This window comes from Orcinus orca, chromosome 5 (assembly GCF_937001465.1).
Source record: "Orcinus orca chromosome 5, mOrcOrc1.1, whole genome shotgun sequence".
NCBI lineage: Eukaryota > Metazoa > Chordata > Mammalia > Artiodactyla > Delphinidae > Orcinus > Orcinus orca.
Window position 1 is genome coordinate 147,387,358 of NC_064563.1, and position 18,333 is coordinate 147,405,690.

Sequence of the window (18,333 nt, forward strand, 5' to 3'; positions counted from 1 at the left end):
GGGCTGCCCAGCAGGATTCGAGGGAACTGCTCCTGCGTTTGAAGAAAGGCGACCACGCGGCCGGAAGGCCGCCCACCGTCCACTCACGGCCCCAGTTTGAAGGACTGTGACGGTCACCTGTCCATGCTGGTGTCTTCTGGAGATGTGTGTCCCAGCCCTGCCTGCCTGTCCCCCGCAGCGGAACCCCGGGCCACCACGCCCAGCTGCACCGCCCAGCACAGACCTTCTCCCAAAACTCCACTGTTTTTGTTTTTTCATTGTGTTTTTGAGGAGGGAAACCTAGCTTTTGACCAACAAATGAGGTCGGGTTTTCCTCCCAGGGAGTGTTCTGGAGGGACATGAGTTCCAGGGCTTTGTCTGGTGCCGCCCGCTCAGTGCTTCAGGACGCGTCTGCACAGACGCCGGGTCCTCAGGGCGGAGGTGGGGCAGGAGACTGACCGGCAGAGCCAGCACGTGGCCCCTGAACCTGGAGCGAACACGGCCTAGCGCAGGTCATCCCGGAAGAGAGTGGCCTCAAGCCCGTCCGGTCCAGGATGCTGAGAAGCGCCGCAGGCTCTGGGGGCTGGTGGCGGAAAGGAGCCGTCACAACGCTTTCCTTGTTCTGTGCTTGGCAGCGAAGGTGGGCAGCCCACCTACTTGGGGGCACACGTATCCCCGAGGAGTTGCCGACCTTTTGAAAGGGCTGCCAGGATCAGGTCAGTGCCCGCCACGTGCTCCCTGGGGTCAGCGTGGCCCTTCCAGGGGGCGCCTGCGTGTCCCCACAAGGCCAGGTGGCCCAGTGTCCGTGCAGCCCCCAATACGGGCGCAGATGGTGTCCTCTGTCCAGCCTGCCCGGGTCAATTCTCGAGCTGCCACCCGACGTCCCCACTGGTGGCACGTCCTGGGGGAGCTCTCATCACACGTGCTCTTGGAAGGAAAGAGGAGAGGGGCATGAGCACAGAGCTGGCTCATTCTCTCTGCAAGCAGAGACTCATCTTCTCAGGAACCAGGACGGTGAAAACAGGGTTGAAAACGCCTGCAGACGGGCGCCGCATCGGACTCTCGGGTCAGCAGGCCCGGATTCTTTAGCAAGCCGTGTCCCGCATGGTCTGAAAGCAGCCTTGGGAGGGAATCTGCTGCAGCCCCAGGCAGCCGTGTGCCCCGGAATCACCTGGGTGAACAGGTGGGTGGCCACTGCCGTGTGGGTCGTGCTCACCTCGGGCCCACCCTCCCCTGACGACCCTTCTCACAGGTGGAGAAACGGGGCTCAGGGCATGGTCGTTGGCCTCAGGCGTGGAGCTCGCTGGCCTGACCACCAAGGCCTGGCAGCCCGAGGCACCTGCCAGTAGGAAACCGAAACTGAAGGCCCTGCGTGTGGCTACTTTCCCAAACTGGGGCGGGAATCACTCTGACCTTTGCTCTGGGCCGGTGAGGTGCCGAACAAAGGGTCTGGACTCACTGGAGAGGCCCCGCCCCCGAGGGGTGGGGCTGAGACGAGGGAGAACAGGAGGATGAGCCGGGCAGCTGGGGAGGGGCAGCGGGGCTGTGGTCCCAGGCTCTCTGCTGACATGTACGCGTGGCTGTACATTTGGAAAATCCCATAGCACAGTGTCAGCGAGAGGACGGGCTTACACGCCAAGGAAGGCCAGGGGGACAGGCCTTCGCTTGGGATTTCACCGTCTCTGAAACTGGAAACGCCTATTTCCTGGTCATCGAGTAGCACCCGTGCTGAAAGGCGGGCACTGAGAGTGTGGAGCGCCCAGCTCGCCCGAGCCCGTGGACCCACGCTTCCTCCACGGGTCTCCTTCCCTCCTGGCAAACTGACCCGTGAGCTCCAGCTCCGGCCTCGCAGCCTGGGCACCTGTTGGGACAAACCAGAAACACTCAGGGCGGGCTGTGAGGGGGCCTCTCTGAAGACCCCAGGGCCCCGCACTCAGCAGCGCCCCACTCCACGCTCCTCTGGCTTCCTGCTCGGGTGAGGGCTCCCCAGGCCGCCCTCATTTCCAGGACGAGACTTTGTAAGAGGTCAGGGTGGGAAACGCTTCAAGGTGCTCAAGGGCCTTCAGCAGCCTGGCTGGGTCGGCAGTGGGGCCGTGGGCAGTATTTCTGGGCAGACGGCACTGGCAACCAAGTGGCAGCTCCAGGCGGCACGTAGCAACCCCTCCCGTCGGGCAGAGCTCCCACTGTGCGCAGGCTCCGTAATCCAGCCGCGCTCCCTTCCACACCCTCCCAGGAGTCCAGGAGGAGCCCGACCTCGTTAATAAGACCTTGGGGATGCCCGCTGACCTCCACCACCAGGCCGACCTGGGGAGACTGTGCTGGCCCCTCCCCAAGGGGTTCCCCCGAGGCCCCAGCCCTCAGGCCCTCTTGTGACACCTGGGTGGTCCCAGGGTCCACATTCTAGGCTCTTCTGCTCCCCACTGTGAGTTCTGCTTCTTCGTTTTACACAGTCAAAACCCAGACTTTCTGGATCTGTCTTCGAGCTTGGCCAGAACTGGACAGACGGCCTTGAGGGACTGAAGGCCACTCGGCTTCCACAGACACACCACTCGGAGTCTGCCGTCCCCCCCAGACCCAGAGACCAGACTTCCCTTCTGGGGCGCAGCTGTGTCAGGATCTCGGAGGCGGAGGTCACACCAGGGGCACTGGGGCTGCTATCCTCACACACGTGAGCACTATTAAAGCATGCTTCCCGTGAGAGCGGCACCACGCAGAGCTTGGAAACATCCTGGGAAAGGCCAGCCCTCACCCCAACAAAGTAAGTGTGCGCTGTCTGCAGCGCGGGCTTCTCTGATACCTGCGTAGCTTCTGTAGGGACATCTCCGCCTGCACAGCCAGCCCGTGGCCACGGCCACGGCCACGGCCACGACTAGCACAGCAAGGACGCTGAGAACCGGCCGGTTCACCGCATCTTGGGTGTCGTCCACTGGGTCCTCTGTGATGCTGTCCTTGGTTCCCGTGAACATTTCTGCAGGAAAGGAAAGTAACCCAGGACTTACAGGGTCAGGAGGAAAAGGGGGTTTCTTCATCCTGAAGGAGAGAGTCCTAAGGGAAGTACTGATCCACCAGACTTCCCCAGAGGTGTTTTGTGATTTTTAAGCTATAAAGCTGATGGAGAGAAGGGTTTCCCCCTTCAGGTGACCCTTCGTCTCTTTCTGGGCTGTCACTCCTCCTCACCCTACCTGTGTGACGTGTAATCACAGCCCTTCCTAAAGGTCCACACCTGGGAATGGGCGTGGTGGGAAGCACAGGCTTCCTGGCTTTTTTTTTTTTGCGGGGGTGGGGGGGTACGCGGGCCTCTCCCTGCTGTGGCCTCTCCCGTTGCGGAGCACAGGCTCCGGACGCGCAGGCTCAGCGGCCATGGCTCACGGGCCCAGCCGCTCTGCGGCATGTGGGATCCTCCCGGACCGGGGCACGAACCTGCGTCCCCTGCATTGGCAGGCGGACTCCCAACCACTGCGCCACCAGGGAAGCCCTTCCTGGCTTTTTAAAGTAAACTTAATTTAATTAATTCTTTCTAGCTTAATTGCTGGCTTTAAAAAAAATGATGGTGAAATTCACATAACATAAAATTAACCATTTTAAAAGGAACAATTCAGTGGCATCTAGTACGTTCACAAGGTCACGCAGCCAAAACCATTATCTAATTCCAGAACTTTCCACCACCACAAAAGGAAACCCCCTTCCCATCAGTGGTCACTTCCCATCCTCTCTCCCAGCCCCTGGCAAACTCTAATCTACCTTCTGTCTGTTTGGATTTACCTATACGGGCCATTTCGTACAAATGGAATCATACACTATGCGGCCTTCTGTGTCTGGCTTCTCTCACTGAGCGTCACCTGCACGGTTCATCCACATTGCAGCGTGGTCAGTGCCTCATTCCTTTTCGTGGCTGAGTAATGCTCCACTGTGTGGATGGATGCATCCCTTCGTCCATCCGTGGACACTTGGGTTGCTCCCACCTTTTGGCTATTGTGAATGAGCTGCTGTGAACACTTATGTACAAGTATTTGTTTGATTCTCGTTTCCAGCGCTCTGGGGTGCACACCTAGGGGTGGAATTGCTGGGTCACAGGCTAAGTTTTTTTTTTTTTTAGGCTACGGACATGCAGGCTCAGTGGCCGTGGCTCACGGGCCCAGCTGCTCCGCGGCATGTGGGATCCTCCCGGACCGGGGCACGAACCCGTGTCCCCTGATCGGCAGGCAGACTCTCAACCACTGCGCCACCAGGGAAGCCCCACAGGCTAAGTTTTAAGGAACTAGCAGATTGCTCTTCACGGCGGCTGCACCATTTCCCGTCCCACTGGCAGTGCACGAGGGGGCCAATCCTCCTGTCCCAGTGCCCAACCATTGTGCCCTTCCCTGGGCAGCTTGTTACAAGTGTCCCGTGTTTGCCGAAACCCAAAGGAGCCATGAGCCAGACAGTGGCTAGGCCTCCCATGCACCTTAGAACCATCTGGAAGCTTTTCAACATGTCCTGTTGCCTGGACAGCCCAGAAGTGCTGATTCAGAGGGTCTGGGCACAGGGCAGGGTGATGGGGGTTGACAGGCTTCCCAGTTGTCCTCCAGAGCAGCTGGGCCGAGACTACGGCCCCAGGAGACCCTCCCATTCCCCTTCCCCTGCACCCGGCTGCCCTGCTGGGACGCAGAGGCCAGCGGAGGCCTCTGGTGCAGCCAGAAGACCGTGACCGCTGAGTCCCAGGGCTGCACCTGCATTCCAGGAAGGCGAGTGCCCGGGCGCGGGGGCTCCCGGCAGCTGGGCAGCAGGCAGGCCCCCGACACCCCCATCCTCCAGCTCTCCTGCCCCTCCTTCCCTGGCGTCTCAACGCTGCTGACAGGGACACACAGGCTGAGAGAGCCTGTGGCTTCTACGAAGGAGTCACCCGCCTGCACCCTTCCACAGGGGGCCTGGGACGGCAGCCAGGCCCAGCCGGACCCCCTGGTGGAGGAGGGGTTCTGGTTTCCCAGGGGGCACACGTCCGAAGAGCTGGGGTGGTGGCTGTGCAGGAGGGGCTTCAATCCTGATGCTGCCGCCGCCTCACCTGCAGCTTCTGAAGCGTTACGTGACCTTTCGGAGCCTCAGTCCCTCATCTGTGAAATGGGTCCCCAAAACTGACACCCCCCCCAGGTGCATGAGGATTAAGCACCCCGAGCACCTGGCCGGCCCCTGCCCTCCGCCCCACGGTGATGTCTGTCACCCCCTCGCCCTGCCACCACCTCTGAAGCTGCTGTGGAGTCACCTCATAGGGGCTTGTCTCCCACCTGCGAGGATCCCCCAAGTCGCCCCTGGCCCCAGCCTTGGGTCGGGGTCAGTGCGCAGACCCCGGGACCTTACCCGTCTGGCCGCTGGTCAGGTTCTGGTGAAGAAGCACGTTCTCAATGCAGCAGCCCACGTCGACGGGGGGGCTCCGCCCAATCCGCAGGACGCTGACCACGTTGTACAGGCCCCGCGCGTTTAGGGACACGGTGCTGTTCTGCAGGGCGTCGTCCAGCAGGCTGTTGTCCGTCTTGTTGATCCAGTACACTTTGGGCCACGGGTAGCCATCCGTGGATGTGCACGTGAAGACCAGCTCCTCGTCCTGGGATGGGCCGCTGACCACCGGCATGCTGTAGTTTGCTGCAGGGGAGGGAAACGGGCTGAGGGGTGCCAGGTTCCGAAGGTCACAGAAGACGGGGGGGGGGACACGGTGCCAAGGGCCAGGGTAGCAGGGAGGCAGCCGTCGTGCCCCAGACGCCGGAGCAGGGCCGGTACCAAGGCTGTGGTCTGGGCAGCAGCACAGGCCCTGTTCTACCAGAGTCATGCCCCCCAACCCACCAGTAGGGGCGCTATGAGCCGGGCGGGCAGTGACCGGCACCCACGTCCCACCCCAAGGAGGTTGGCCTCCTTTGAGTCTAGTGACACGGTCAGCTGACAAGTCACCCGTCTCTCCACCGAACGGTGCTCCGAGCAACTTGGTGGAGGCGCTTTAATTTTCTTCCTAAACTCTGATCTCATTTAGTGCCTTATACCGCTCCCTCCTAATTTCATGAAAACATCTCGTTTGGGTTGAGTTGGAGAGTTTCGAGGCAAGGACAGCAAGCTTAGGAGCTCCTGTGAGGAGGGAGGCACCTCGGCTACTGGAAAACTGTCTTACGAGCCGAACGATATTTCCACCACCTAAGCCGCACACCTGGTTTAAACAGAACCCCGCTAGAGGGATCTGGATTTCCTCGAAGGGAAGACACGGGTGAATGAGCCGCGGAAAACAGGTCTCACTGACGCTTCTTCCGGGCCGTAAGGCTGGGCTGGAATCAACTCGGCAGCTCCGCCGTCTTACCTGCCACGTTTAGCGTGACCGTGACTTCCAAAATCTTTTCTAATTCTAAGGATTTCCGAAACACCAGGCAGTTGAACTTCTGCTCGTCCTGGGGAGTGACATTGTGCAGGTGCAGAGAGAAGTCGCCCTGCTTCATGCCGTCCAGGGACAGCCGGGCCCGGTCTTTGTAGTGGTTGTTAACGTGGCCGGCAGAGCTGTTTCCCGAGAGGTAGTAAGTCACCACAGAGTTGGTGTTCTGTTTGCCCGGCACACTGATTTGCCAGTAAACATAAAGGTCATTTAAATCGAAGGTGTTTCCTTCGGGGTAAATGCAGCTGAGCCAGACGTCACTGCCCACCATCGCTCTGATTGCTTCTTCCTGAATCTCTGCAAACATCCAAAGAGAACAGAATTCATCTTCCGCGCTTGACGCGTAACTTTGAACTCACCCTTTGGAGGGATGGGGGAGCTTCTGGGTTGCAAGACTCAAACCCCAATTCTGACTCATTTCAGTAGGAAAGGAATGTATTAGTAATAAGATGCACATAGGAAAGCAACAATAGTTTAAAAATTCGGACACGGGCCGTAAGCTGCTCTGATACATCACCAGGGTCGGTTTCCAGTCATCATGCCGGGAGCCAGCCAGGACTCCTCCCTGGTTTTACTACTTCTTGGGAGTTTACAATGAATTCAGAATAAAAAGATGTTTTTAAAAAACTCTGACATTTGAAAAGAAAACATCAGCTTCTCAACAACATCATTATAGGAGTGTTTGCAACTCCATCAGAGAAGGCCCGGCGAGGTTCTGTGGTCTGTTACAACGGCTCAGATGCCAGCAGGGAAAGTGGCCGTGTGCCCTGACCCGCCGCCCTGTGGGCTGGAAGGCCAGGCAAGGCCTCAGTCTCCGCTGTGCTGCCATATCCCCGTTCTGCACTCTTCTGGAAGCTGGTGGCTTTGGGGAGCAAAGGGGTCACGGGAAACAGGAAGCCCAGCTCCCAGCTCCTCTGGAAAGCGGAGGTTCTGAAACACTTGGGGGGAACTGCGCTCTGCCTGTCCCAAACACAACACGAAAGGAGAACCACGGGGTCTGGCCGAGCCCTCCCCTTTGTGGCTCTCAATGCCACACATTACCCTGGGCTTGGGGGCCCCGTTTTCTCACAAGGGCCCCTGGAAAAGCAAGCAGGGCTGTGGGGAGGACCCCACTGACACCTGTACCCCGCGGTCCTCACTGCTCAGAACTGAAGGGCTTGGAAGGCTCCAGCAAGAGCACCGTCTGCACTTACCAGCTCGCAGGCCACAGAGTAGCAGCAGCAGTAGTCCAGGGCTGGGAAAAAACAACCAGAAAAGGGTGAGTCCCGCTCTCCCCAGTGGGGTCAGGAGCCGGTCACATCCACCATCCCAGTGGGAATACACCGCAGCCAGGCCATCAGCCCAGGCCACCCGGGCAGCCAGGGATTCAAGGAGCGGACGCAGCACCAACTCCTCCCTGCCCAGCAGGCAAGCCCCAAGGGGCTGGCAGCCCCTGCACGGGACCAGCTCCCACGTTAATAAAACGCCCCTCAAAGCAATTATGAGGGTGTGATAAAGGGTGTCGAGAGGAATCATCAGCCCCCTGGTGGCCTGGCTTTGCACGGATGGAGTCTAAGAAATTGTATAAAATCGGATAAAAACCCACTTTTGGGTTATTTGAAGTTTGAGAGACAGAGAAGATGTAAGATGCCCCTCCCCCCGCCAGGGTCGGGTGAGCCCCAGGACGACCTTCTGAAGGAACGTGATCAATCTGAAACCAGATCTGCTGGCTCCACTGGAGCTGGTGCACAGCTCAGCCCTGGGGGCCGGCACACCCCTCTCATGACTCCCAGGCTCCTGGCGCGTTCAGCCTGGGAGCCTCTGTACCCCGCATGCCTCAGCGGTGGCCCCTGCCTCACCTGTCACCACTCTGCCCGTGCCCCAGCCCACTCCTCGTTGGGTCAGAGAGGAGAAAGCACAGACGGGGCCCCCTGCTCAGGGGTGTGGGTGGCTGGTGGCTGTGACACGGCAGTATTTTTATTTTCCATTCTTGAGGGAATAGTCTTTCCCTGTATTTCCAACTGGGGAGACTGGGTGGTGGGACCCTGGGGTGGGTGGGTTTCTGGGCTGTGCGTGTGGGACACCTGGGGATGGGGTACCTCACCAGCTCATCAAGGGAAACACAGGCTGACGATGCTAAGACTGCCCTGAAGGGGGTATTTTGGCAGAAAGTTGTTGCCTCCCCCTCAGCTGGCAAGAGACCAGGAGTGACCAGCTGGCCGGCACCTTCCCCAGTTTGCCTTTGCTGATGCAGGAAGGGGAAAACCCAGGCGTGCGGGGGGCACGTCACCAGTTGGTGGGCACCAGACGGCATTCGAGGTAAATAAGAGCGACCTTGGCACAGCAAACTCACACCCTTCTTTCCTCTGGGCCACCGCCGGGGGCGGGGAGGGGAGGGGGGGGAAGTGAGAGTGGGTCGCTATGTCTTCTCTCCCAGCTTTTCCTCTTTCCTTCCCTCGGCAGGGACCCCGCCCCGGGTATACCCGCGTACTGCCAGCGTCCCGCACCGCCGGGAGGACAACGCCGGCAGGTAACCACGCCTCCCGCGGCCCCGCGCGGTGCCGCCCCGCTCCCGGAGCCCGAGGCCTCCGCTGTGCCGCCAGGCTCGGTTCCCCGCGCCCAGAGGGCGCGTCCGCGCACACGCTCACCTCATCGGCCGCATGGTGGGGGCGGAGGCCACGGGGGAACTCGGACGGCGGGAGATCTCGGAGCACTAGAGACCTCGGGCCGCGGAAGCCGTCGGGCCGCGGGAGAGCTCCGAGCACGAGCACAAGCGACCTCGGGTCGCGGGAGCCCTCGGAGCGCCCAGCACTCGCTGCGCTCCCGCCGCGCCTCGGAGGCTCTGGGCGCTGAGCCGGCGACCGGCTCAGCGCCCTCCCGATCCGGCCCCGCCCCTGGTCCCACCCCCGGCCCGGTCCCTCCCACGGCCTTGGCCACTGGCAGGCGCGAGGGAACGGAAGCTTGGACAGTCACTCCCGAAAGTTCAGCCCTCCCCAGGAGAGGGCGTAAGTCGGGCCCCGCGGGTTGCAGGATGGGGCTCCAGGTCCACCGGGCCTTGAGCCTGGGCGCAGTAGGTACCCCGGCAAGTCGGCGGCAGGGAAGGTCCGGTGGAGGAGGGCGGCCGAGCGCTCTGCTGGAGGGCTTGCCCAGCTGGAGGGGCCGTGGGAGGCTCAGTGCTGCCCCGGAGTCGCGCAGAACGTCCGCGCCCCCAAGCGCCCCGGCTCCGCCTGCGCTTGTCCCCCGCCCCAGCGGCCTGAGAGCCGGCGGGGCGCGGCGGGCTGAGAGTGAGGCTCCCGCCCTCCCTCCCGCTCTCGGGACGCAGCCAGGACCTCCAGCGCTTGGTGAAGTCAGAGCTCCAGGACCGTTCAGGGACGAATGAATGAGTGGCAGGAAGGAGGGAGGGAAGGCAGGCCGGCAGGCTCCACCTTCCAGTCCAGCCCTAGTCTCCCCCGAGCCCGCGTTGCTGCCGCGTCCTTTGTCAGTCCTGGGCCACCTGCCGCGGCATATTTGACTATTAAAGGCTCTGAAAAGCTCACCGCATGGAAACCAGTTCGTCTTTGCTCCTCCAAGCGTGTGGGACTTCTCACTCTTTTTTTTTTTTTTTTCCTGGTCTGGGAAAGGCGGCGCGGAGCCCCGGAGCTGGGGGCAAACGCCCCGTTTCCTTCTTGCCCAGCCCACCCGTTCCACGAGGCCTCCTCTCTTTAGGCCCAGCTGCGTCCTCCTCCCGCACCGGCCAGGTGGGTGCCGGCCAGGCGAGTGGGTGGAGCCGTGAGGCAAGAGGCCGTCCAGCCCCCGGAAGGGCCTGGGCCCCCAGGCACCCACCTCAGGCCTGGAGGCTCCTGTCGGGTGGAGGCGCGAGGGGTGCGTCCTGCGGCCCAGGCTGATGGGGGTGCTGAGACCAGCCTTTGGGGCGCAGGACAGGCAGGGTGTGAAGTGAGGGCAGAGCCCACGGGGCTCCCCTGGCCCCAGCCACCTGCATGCTGTCATTCTTAAAACAAAGATTTAGTGCCCACCTACCACACGCGGCCTATGTGAGTGCTAAAGAGGAAAGCTTAACATAAGAGAATCTGCGCCTGGTGGAAGTTAACATTCCTGTGGCGGCAAGAGCAAACAAGACAAGGAAGCAGGGCTTCCCTGGTGGCGCAGTGGTTGGGAGTCTGCCTGCTGATGCAGGGGACGCGGGTTCGTGCCCCGGTCCGGGAAGATCCCACATGCCGCGGAGCGGCTGGGCCCGTGAGCCATGGCCGCTGAGCCTGCGCGTCCGGAGCCTGTGCTCCGCAATGGGAGAGGCCACAGCAGTGAGAGGCCCTCGTACCGCAAAAAAAAAAAAGAGACAAGGAAGCAAAAGAGCTGGGCTGGGAGATGGGGATGCTGCCGAGGAGGGGGCTGGGGGCTGCAGGTGGCCAGGGAGGGAGGTGGGCCTGCGGTCCTAAAGCGCAGGGGCTTCACCCCTCCCAGGTCAGGCTGCAGGTTGGGGCGGGGGGTTTACGGAGGCCAAGCAGGGTCTATCCTCCCTTTGGGGGCAGGGGGAGGAGAAAGGACAGGGGTCCCGGCCAGGACTCCCGTTCAAGTGTCCAGTGAGGGCACAGACAGCCTGAACTTGGGTGGGGGGCATCAGGAAGGGGTTGAAAGATGGGGGCCAGGAGGAAAAGTAAGATCTGGCCAGGAGAGCCGGGCGTGGGTATAAATCAGATCAGAGATGGGGTCTCAGGACGCTGCCCATCCCCAGAGCCAGAAAACCAATGCCATGTCTAGAACAGATGCAGCGGGGACGCTTGGTGGGGGGGCGGTCACTGTGTCAGGCCCAGCAGGGCCGGAGGGGGCACGATATCGGTGGCCTTAGATCCCCTCCCGCGGGGTTGGCAGCAGCTGGCAGAGGAGGGCCGACCCAGCATCACCCGCGGGTGAGGAGAAAGGGACAAGGGACCGGCTGGGTCCGACACCTCCCGCCTTCCTGGGTCCAGTCCCGACCCCACCAAGACCCCCCCCACCCGCAGTGCTGGGGAGTGGAAGGGGTGGACCCCACACACAACCTCGGGTCCTGGGGGACGGAGAGGCCCCTCGGTTAAAACCTCCCTCGCAGTGTCGGCTCACGTGGAGCAGGGAAGGAAAGGTGCCCAGTCGGCGTCCCGGGCCGCAGCCCTACCGTGCAGCGGGGGCACAGCCCCAGGGCAGCGGGGCAGGGAGCGCGGTGGGCTTCCGGAGGCGAACGCCGCGGCGCGGCCGGCTGCTGTGGGGAAGGGGTCAGGCTTGGCTTCCGGGCAGCCCTCCTCCCCGGACCCCGGAGGGCCAAGTGCTGCTGCCAGGCCCACCCAAGAGTGGGCACCCTGGGCCCAAGGAGCGCGCTGCCTGTTGAGCGGGCAGGCAAGCGGTAGGGAGTGCAGTGGGGCTGGAAGGGGACGTCCGAGCAGGACGGGGCAGGAGCGGGGGAGGGACACCCCGGGAGCGGGCAGAAGACCAGCCCCAGGCCCCTGAGACCGTAACCCCTCTGTGCCTGTGTTTCCGCATTTGCGAAGTGGCGGTAGCGACAACGTCTTCCTCGTAACGCAGCTAAGTAGGTTCGTGGTTCCTGTGAGTGAGCACACGTAAGGCGTCCGCACCGATACTGGCACGTGGCTTATAGACAGAGGATTTCAAGACGGATGAGCACAGAGGACGGCCCTCGGGAGACTTCCTGCGGGTGAGCTGAGGTTTTCCTCGCTTGCCTTCACCCGTGACCGTTTCTCAGGCAGCGAGGCGGGTGTGTGTGTTGGGGGTGCGGGAGAGAGAAGCCCACCCGGAAGGCTGTCTAGGCCAACCTGGGAACCAAGCCGGAGTTGCTGCTGTGCTGAAGGCCCAAGGCTCTGGGTGCAGACACAGAAGCAAGACCCCATTACCTCAAACTCGGGGCTCAGAACAACAGAAATGCACCGTCTCAAGTTCTGGAGGCGGGATGCCTGAACCAGCGCTTCTCCGGGGGGCTGGAGGTGAGGGTCCTTCCCGACTCTTCCGCCCCGGGTGCCCCAGGCGCCCGCTGTCTTGCAGCTGCGTCTCTGCCCCCACGGCAATGGCCTTCTCTATATGGGGTCAGGTCTCCTCTGCCACCCCTGGCGAGGGCCTTGGGGCTCACACGTGATCCAGCACAGTCTCCCCATTTCCATCTCATCATAGCAGCCAAGCCCGCTTTTGCCCATAAGGTGACATTCGCAGGTTCTGGGGTTTAGGACAGGAACATCTCTCTGGAGTCATTATTCAGAGGACCACAGGGGGTCACAAGGGGCCTCTGTGGGTGGGATGAAATACTTAGAGGCAGAATCTCAAGGTGTTATAAGGCGGCTTGGAGGGGCTCTGGGCCCCGCCTGGGAGCAGGCTGGCACGGAGCTGACGCCGGCAGACCGCGCCCCCCGGCGCCGGCTGCCTCGGGTGGAAGCAGCTGTTCCCAGCCCTGTCCCGTCAACCGCCGACACGAGTGCCCGTCTCTGTGGTCGGTTTGGGCCCAGGGCTTGGCCTCCCTGGAGGGTCTCATCTGTGCTCAGATGCTGCTGTCCCCACTGGCCCTCCGTGTTTTCTGGGGCTGCCATGACCTTGGTTTCATTACAGACCTTTAGCCCTTGGACAGGAGACCCGTGACATCACAGCCCAGTATTGTCCCCCTGCTAGCCTGGAGAGAAGGTCTTCGTGAAGATGAAGATGTTTCCCTCGGCCAGGGCTCTGTGTGTGTGTGTGGGTGTGGGTGTGGGTGTGGGTGTGGGTGTGTGTGTGTGAGAGAGAGAGAGAGAGAGAGAGAGAGACAGGAAGAGAGACAGTTTGTTCAAGGAATTGGCTCACGTAATTATGGAGGCCTGATAAACCCAAAACCTTCAGGGTGAGCTGGCCGGCTGGAGGCCCGGGAAGAGTCGTGCTCAGAGAGAATTCCTTCTCGCTCAGGGCAGATTAGGCCTTTGAAGGCTCGGGACTGTCTCAGTCCGACGCGGCCACTATAATGAAATTCCACACACTAGGCAGCTTGTAAACAACAGAAACGTCCTGCTCGAAGTTCTGGAGGCTGGAAGTGGCAGGTCAGGTACTGGCAGGGTCGGGTGAGGGCCCCTTGCACGGTCACACGCTTCTCGTGTGTCCACACGTCGGCAGGGGTGAGGGAGCTCGCTGGGGCCTCTTTTGTAAGGGCACTAATCCCAGTTTGGAGTCACCTCTCAAAGGCCCAACCTCCTAATACGATCACCTTGGAGCTTAGCTTAGGTTAGCATCAACTGATGAGTTCAGACACAGCACCCACCCGCACTGTGGAGGGTAACCTGCTTTACTCAAAGCCCACTGATTTAAGTATCAATGTAATCCAAAACGCCCTTCACAGAAACCTCCAGGATAATGTTTGAACAAAGGTCTGGGCACCGTGGCCCAGCCAAGTCAACACATAAAATTAACCATCACAGCTTCTATTCTATTTCAAGATACTTTTAAAACACCCTTCAGGGCTTCCCTGGTGGCGCAGTGGTTGGGAGTCCGCCTGCCGATGCAGGGGACAAGGGTTCGTGCCCCGGTCCGGGAGGATCCCACATGCCGCGGAGCGGCTGGGCCCGTGAGCCATGGCTGCTGAGCCTGCGCGTCCGGAGCCTGTGCTCCAGAACGGGAGAGGCCACAGCAGTGAGAGACCCGCGTACCGCAAAAAAAACAAAAAAAACAAAAAAAAAAACACCCTTCAGAAAGTCCAATTGTAGCCCCACCTTTCTTCCACAAACCACTGTCGGCACTAGCAGTGGTCCCAAGCTTCCCCAGGTCACAGTGTAACGCCCAGGACAAGCAGAATCTATGTGCCTGTCTGAGTCTGGGTCCCTTTGGGGAGTTTTCTGGTTAACCTGGAAAGGCCCCTTTGGGATTCATCACATGTGATTTGAAGCCGGCTCTGTCAATGCTCCAATGGTCCTGTCCTCACCAGAGCCCGGGGCAAACTGGGACCCCGCCTTCTGCAAGCAAGTCCGTCTGGGTTAAGGAGGACCAAAGGTCGCATGCTTCGCGAGTGGACCTGGCCTTGGCCTCCATGCCCTCTGTTCAGCCTGTCCTACTTGGCTGACCGAGTGGATATCTACACTTTGCAAAGTTTGGGATGTTTCCTGTGGCTCTGATCAGGGTGGGTGATTTCAACCGTCAGGGCGCATGGCAGCCGTGACGGCATCGGCTACGGGTACAATGGCACAGGTGCAGCGCGCGGCTATAACCCTGTGTCCTGCTCGTCTTTCTACATACTTTCCTGTGTCCTACAGGATAAAATGAAGGCGGCGCTTATACACAGAAACACCAAAGATGACCCACAGCGATCATAATAAATATATTTTAACTTCCCAACTGGCACAAAGCAACATTTCCAGCAGCCCGACGTGCACGGTCATGTCAGGGTCTCGTCCACCGTTAGACCCGAGGCTTCGCCCCCTCCCACCGAAGGTCATGGTGGGAGCGGGGCCCTGTGTCTCCAGGCCCAAAGGGATGATGGGCCTGTAGCAATCTCGGGAAATCCAAAGTTAAGCAAATAAAATAATAATTTGAAAAGGAAAAAAGAAACAATGTAAGGAAAGTTGTCTTTGTTCTAGGAAAAGTCTCTCTTTTTTTTTTTTTTTTTTTCACGGTATAATGACTCATTTATAAAGAGGAAGTGAGTTCTGTTGAAAAATACTTGAAATATTCTCTCAGGGGGAGAAAACAGTTCTTCACCAGCGTGGCTGGGCCCTGGGTGGGGGGCTTTGCTCTCTGCCTGTCCCGAGCCAGCAGGGATAATTCCTCCTGGGGATCCAGAGCTGAATGCCTGCTGAGAAGGAGAGCGGGGGCTTGGTACCCGCCCAAGGGCTCCTGGGAGAAAGCTGGGGGGTGCCCGTCTCGCTAGGTTACCCGAGGTCTCTGAGAGAAAGACCCCACCTGCCTTCTGTGAGGTTTTCACCGCGTGGTGGGATGACAAGCATGTCGTGAGCAGTAGGGGACGATGGCTCCCACACCCCTCCTGGGGAGGGGCCTGGCACCCGAGACGGGTGCACAGAGGGTCCCCAAGGGCAGCCCACTGGCCCAGCTCAGCAGGTCTCACTTTCAGGGTGGAGAGGCCACCGCGGAGCAGACCCACAGAGAAGGGAGGGCGGGACTCGTGGGCAAGGCTGGTCAAGCGGTGTTCCCTGGCCCTTCCAAGGGTTCTGCTGCACCCGAGCTGAGCACGGCTGCCTGTGGGCCCCGGGCTGCCTGAGCCGGAGGGCCACGCAGCAGGGACCCCGCTCGTCACGTGATGCAACCCTGGGGACTCAAGTCTCGTGGACGTGGCGCCTGGCACCTCGCTGGACTCGGGGGACATTTCTCGGCTCAGTTTTTGCGGGGGCTGAAGGCCACGGACAAGGTGCCAGAAACACACAGCGCCCCTCTTGGTGCTCTCCCTGCCCACCTCCTTGGGGCAGCTCCACTGTCCAAGGGAGGCCAGTGCTGTCTGAAGGCAGCTGCCCATCATCCCAGCAAAACGGTCCCTACTTCCAGTGAGGGGGTCTCCCTCACGACTGAGACAGTGTGAGCTGAAGGGAAGCACCTCCTGCGTTCCTGGGGCCCAGGCCCCGTCACCCACCTCCAGGGGAGAGAAGTGGGGAGACGCTGTGGAGGAGGTGGGGTGACCCTCAGGTCTTCCGAAGAGATAATGTTTTGGAACCTGCTCCACCTGGCTCCCCACGTCCCTGCCACAGTCCTGGCTGGGGGCCGGGTGGGCGCCACAGCGTGAGCGGGGCGAAAGCTGGCACTGGGAGGTGGTGAAAAGAAGTTTCCAGGCACTGCCGGGGGAGGACCCATGACTTACTGTCCTGGAAGGTGCAGGCAACGTTGGTCCAACACAAGGACGAAGGCCAGATGCACGGGGCTTGGGGGAGGAGACGGCCTTCTCCTCAGGGCTCGGGGGGCTGTGTGTGGCGGGGACAGTGGAGGAGGGCAGGGTCCTGGCAGCAGAAAGGCTGCCTGAAGCGGCGGGGTGGCCGGACCAGGGCTGTGGGTGTGCAGGGCTGGCGAGGGGACGTGCGTGAGAATCGCCAGTCCTGAGAATGTTCCAGGAGCACCGAAGGCCGTGTGTGCGTGTGTGTGCCCGTCTGTGTGTGCATGAATGCGTGTGTGTGCACTTGTGTGTGTGCACGTGTGTGTGTGCGTGTATGTGTGTGTGTGCAAGCCCAAGGCAGGCCTGTTTGAGGGGCTGAAAGAAGCTCAGTGTGGCCCAAACGCACACAGTGGGGCGCCCGTGAGGATGTGAGCTTGTGTGAGTGTGTGCTCTGTGTGTGACAAGTGTGAGCCTGTGAGACAGCAGGTGTGTGCTTGTGAGCGTGGGGCTGTGCAGGGTGAGGCACGTGCCTGGAGCCTGGGGAGCGGGGACCAGGACCGGGACACATGTGCCGCGTGGCTCCCGTCCGGGGGTTCGTCCGGAGGTGAGACGCTCAGAGGCACCAGTGCAGAAGCGGGGAGAAGGTCCCCGAAGTGCAAAGGGGGCACCGCTGACCTTGAGCTTGTCCAGAACTTGTGGGGCGGCCCCTGACCTGGGCACAGAGGCTGCCCTGGGCACGGCTCTGTGTAGAAAACCCTCTGCTCTCTTGCACTCTCAGACTTGTTTCCCTGGTGAACTCGAAGCAGCCTGTGTCCCTCCGAGTTTCCAGGGACACAAATGCACAGGAAATACCACTTCACGGCGGGGACGTTGCTCCACACGTGCACGGCGTTCCGGATGGTACAGCCACGGACGTCCTGGATGGTCACCGGCTCAGTCTGAGGGGTAAAAACGCCAACTATGAACTGGGAGACCCACAGTGGGCACGACACCTGAGCCCAGAACAGTGTCCCGGGCCTCCCAGACCGATTATGTCTCCCAGTCGACATTGCTTACATGTCACATCTTTTTCCTTATAAATCACCTTATAAGGAAAAAAGCCGAGATATTATTTTAGACCTTTTAACTGGTAGGTTATTTTCACTCCCACAGGTCATCTGGCCCAGGGACTCCCCGCCTGCTGCATGGCAGAGGTGGATTCCCGTGAAGATCAAAGAAGTCCTTGCTCTTTGAGCCACGAGATATGTCATGTCAGGCAGATAAGAGGCTCTGCGGGCAGACAGCAGTGTTTCCTCAAGGGCCGATGCTTCACGATGCCCACAGGAGCCAAGGGCGTGGCCGGATCCTGGGGCCGCAGTCTCCGTAGAAAGCACCGGAAGGTCAGGGAAGGAGGGGCTGGGGGGGAGTCGTGGCAGGAGGGAGGTCATCCGGTCCCCGACACCCAACCAGGTGGCCTGAACTTTACCTCTCCGGACTTGGAGTGGTGGGGCGTGCAGAAAGGCCCACGTGGACCGTTCCCAAGTCTGACCATCCCTGGACACATCAGTCTCCTCCCGTGTCCAGACACCTGGCCGGGAGGAGAGCTCACACGTGGATGTACCATCGGGCGCAGGGCAGAAAGAGACGGTCCTGCATTGGGCACGTCTAGCTACTGCCTGCCATCGGCAGGCATGTGGTTCCACCGCAAGATGGGGGCAGTGACAGGACACGTGGGAAGGTCTCTTTTTTGCCTACTTCTGATCCGGGACCAATTCCGATCTACCAAACGTGCTCACAAAACGATCAAGAGTCAGCATCCTTGCTGTCCTCCGAGTCTGCGGACGGCTGGCGCCCAGGTTGGGAGCCTGTGCTTTTGGTCTGGACTCGCGGTTACTGTTCATAGATTGTTCAGTAAACAGGTCACCTTGCAAGGCTCGTGACCGCTGATATGGGGTGACATGTCAGTATTTAAAAATTCCGGGCTTCCCAAAAAAGGAGGAATAAGCACGGATGTGGAAGAGAGTAGGAGAGTCGTGAGGCCACTTTGCTCGACCCTGTGAAAATGATGTTTAAACTTTAATTAAATGGGTGACACTCCGGGAAAACATAACTTACCAAACTGATCTCAGAAAAGATTGAAAATCTTAACAGATGAGTTCCCACAGAAGAGTTGCTCCCATTTTAAAACAACGGCAACAACAACCAGTCC

General features: G+C 60.3%; 3 protein-coding genes across 10 annotated transcripts in view; 1 reads left to right on the forward strand and 2 right to left on the reverse strand.

The window, feature by feature from the left end:
* Nucleotides 1-9,126, reverse strand: ICOSLG (inducible T cell costimulator ligand). 8 transcript variants are annotated; one of them, XM_033418443.2, is made up of 7 exons: nucleotides 8,992-9,126; nucleotides 7,558-7,598; nucleotides 6,296-6,661; nucleotides 5,314-5,595; nucleotides 2,777-2,947; nucleotides 1,805-1,840; nucleotides 1-906 (listed from the first exon to the last, which is right to left on the reverse strand). In XM_033418443.2, the coding sequence occupies exons 1-7, from the start codon at nucleotides 9,003-9,005 to the stop codon at nucleotides 896-898; spliced, it is 921 nt and encodes a 306-aa protein (XP_033274334.1). In that variant the 5' UTR covers nucleotides 9,006-9,126; the 3' UTR covers nucleotides 1-895. The 8 variants fall into 8 exon arrangements, 6 of the variants coding, with proteins under 6 accessions (XP_033274334.1, XP_033274333.1, XP_033274332.1 ...); XM_033418442.2 differs by having other exon boundaries at nucleotides 1-1,150; XM_033418441.2 differs by having other exon boundaries at nucleotides 1-1,840.
* LOC117199302 (translation initiation factor IF-2-like) lies at nucleotides 8,448-14,881 on the forward strand. The gene is made up of 2 exons (XM_049710416.1): nucleotides 8,448-8,662; nucleotides 8,807-14,881. Exons 1-2 carry the CDS (start codon nucleotides 8,592-8,594, stop codon nucleotides 9,720-9,722), a joined length of 987 nt encoding a protein of 328 aa, XP_049566373.1. The 5' UTR covers nucleotides 8,448-8,591; the 3' UTR covers nucleotides 9,723-14,881.
* The window catches only part of DNMT3L (DNA methyltransferase 3 like), a 14,818-nt gene continuing 11,119 nt past the window's right edge, over nucleotides 14,635-18,333 (reverse strand). The window contains exons 9-10 of the mRNA XM_033418568.2: nucleotides 16,998-17,083; nucleotides 14,635-15,122 (exon numbers count right to left, since the gene is read on the reverse strand). Of these exons, the coding sequence (XP_033274459.1) occupies nucleotides 14,957-15,122; nucleotides 16,998-17,083 (252 nt within the window). The 3' untranslated portion in view covers nucleotides 14,635-14,956. The remainder of the gene's footprint in view (nucleotides 15,123-16,997; nucleotides 17,084-18,333) is intronic.

What these genes read in the sequence shown, in the direction of transcription:
- LOC117199302 (XM_049710416.1), top strand. Translation starts at nt 8,592, where the DNA reads ATGCAGGAAGGGGAAAACCCAGGCGTGCGGGGGGCACGTCACCAGTTG. An exon ending in GGCACCAGACGGCATTCGAG is followed by an intron (nt 8,663 to 8,806) that starts GTAAATAAGAGC and finishes TTCCCTCGGCAG; the next exon opens with GGACCCCGCCCCGGGTATAC.
- ICOSLG (XM_033418441.2), bottom strand. An exon ending in ACTCTGTGGCCTGCGAGCTG is followed by an intron (nt 6,662 to 7,557) that starts GTAAGTGCAGAC and finishes GGATGTTTGCAG; the next exon opens with AGATTCAGGAAGAAGCAATC. An exon ending in CCTGACCAGCGGCCAGACGG is followed by an intron (nt 2,948 to 5,313) that starts GTAAGGTCCCGG and finishes CCTTTCCTGCAG; the next exon opens with AAATGTTCACGGGAACCAAG.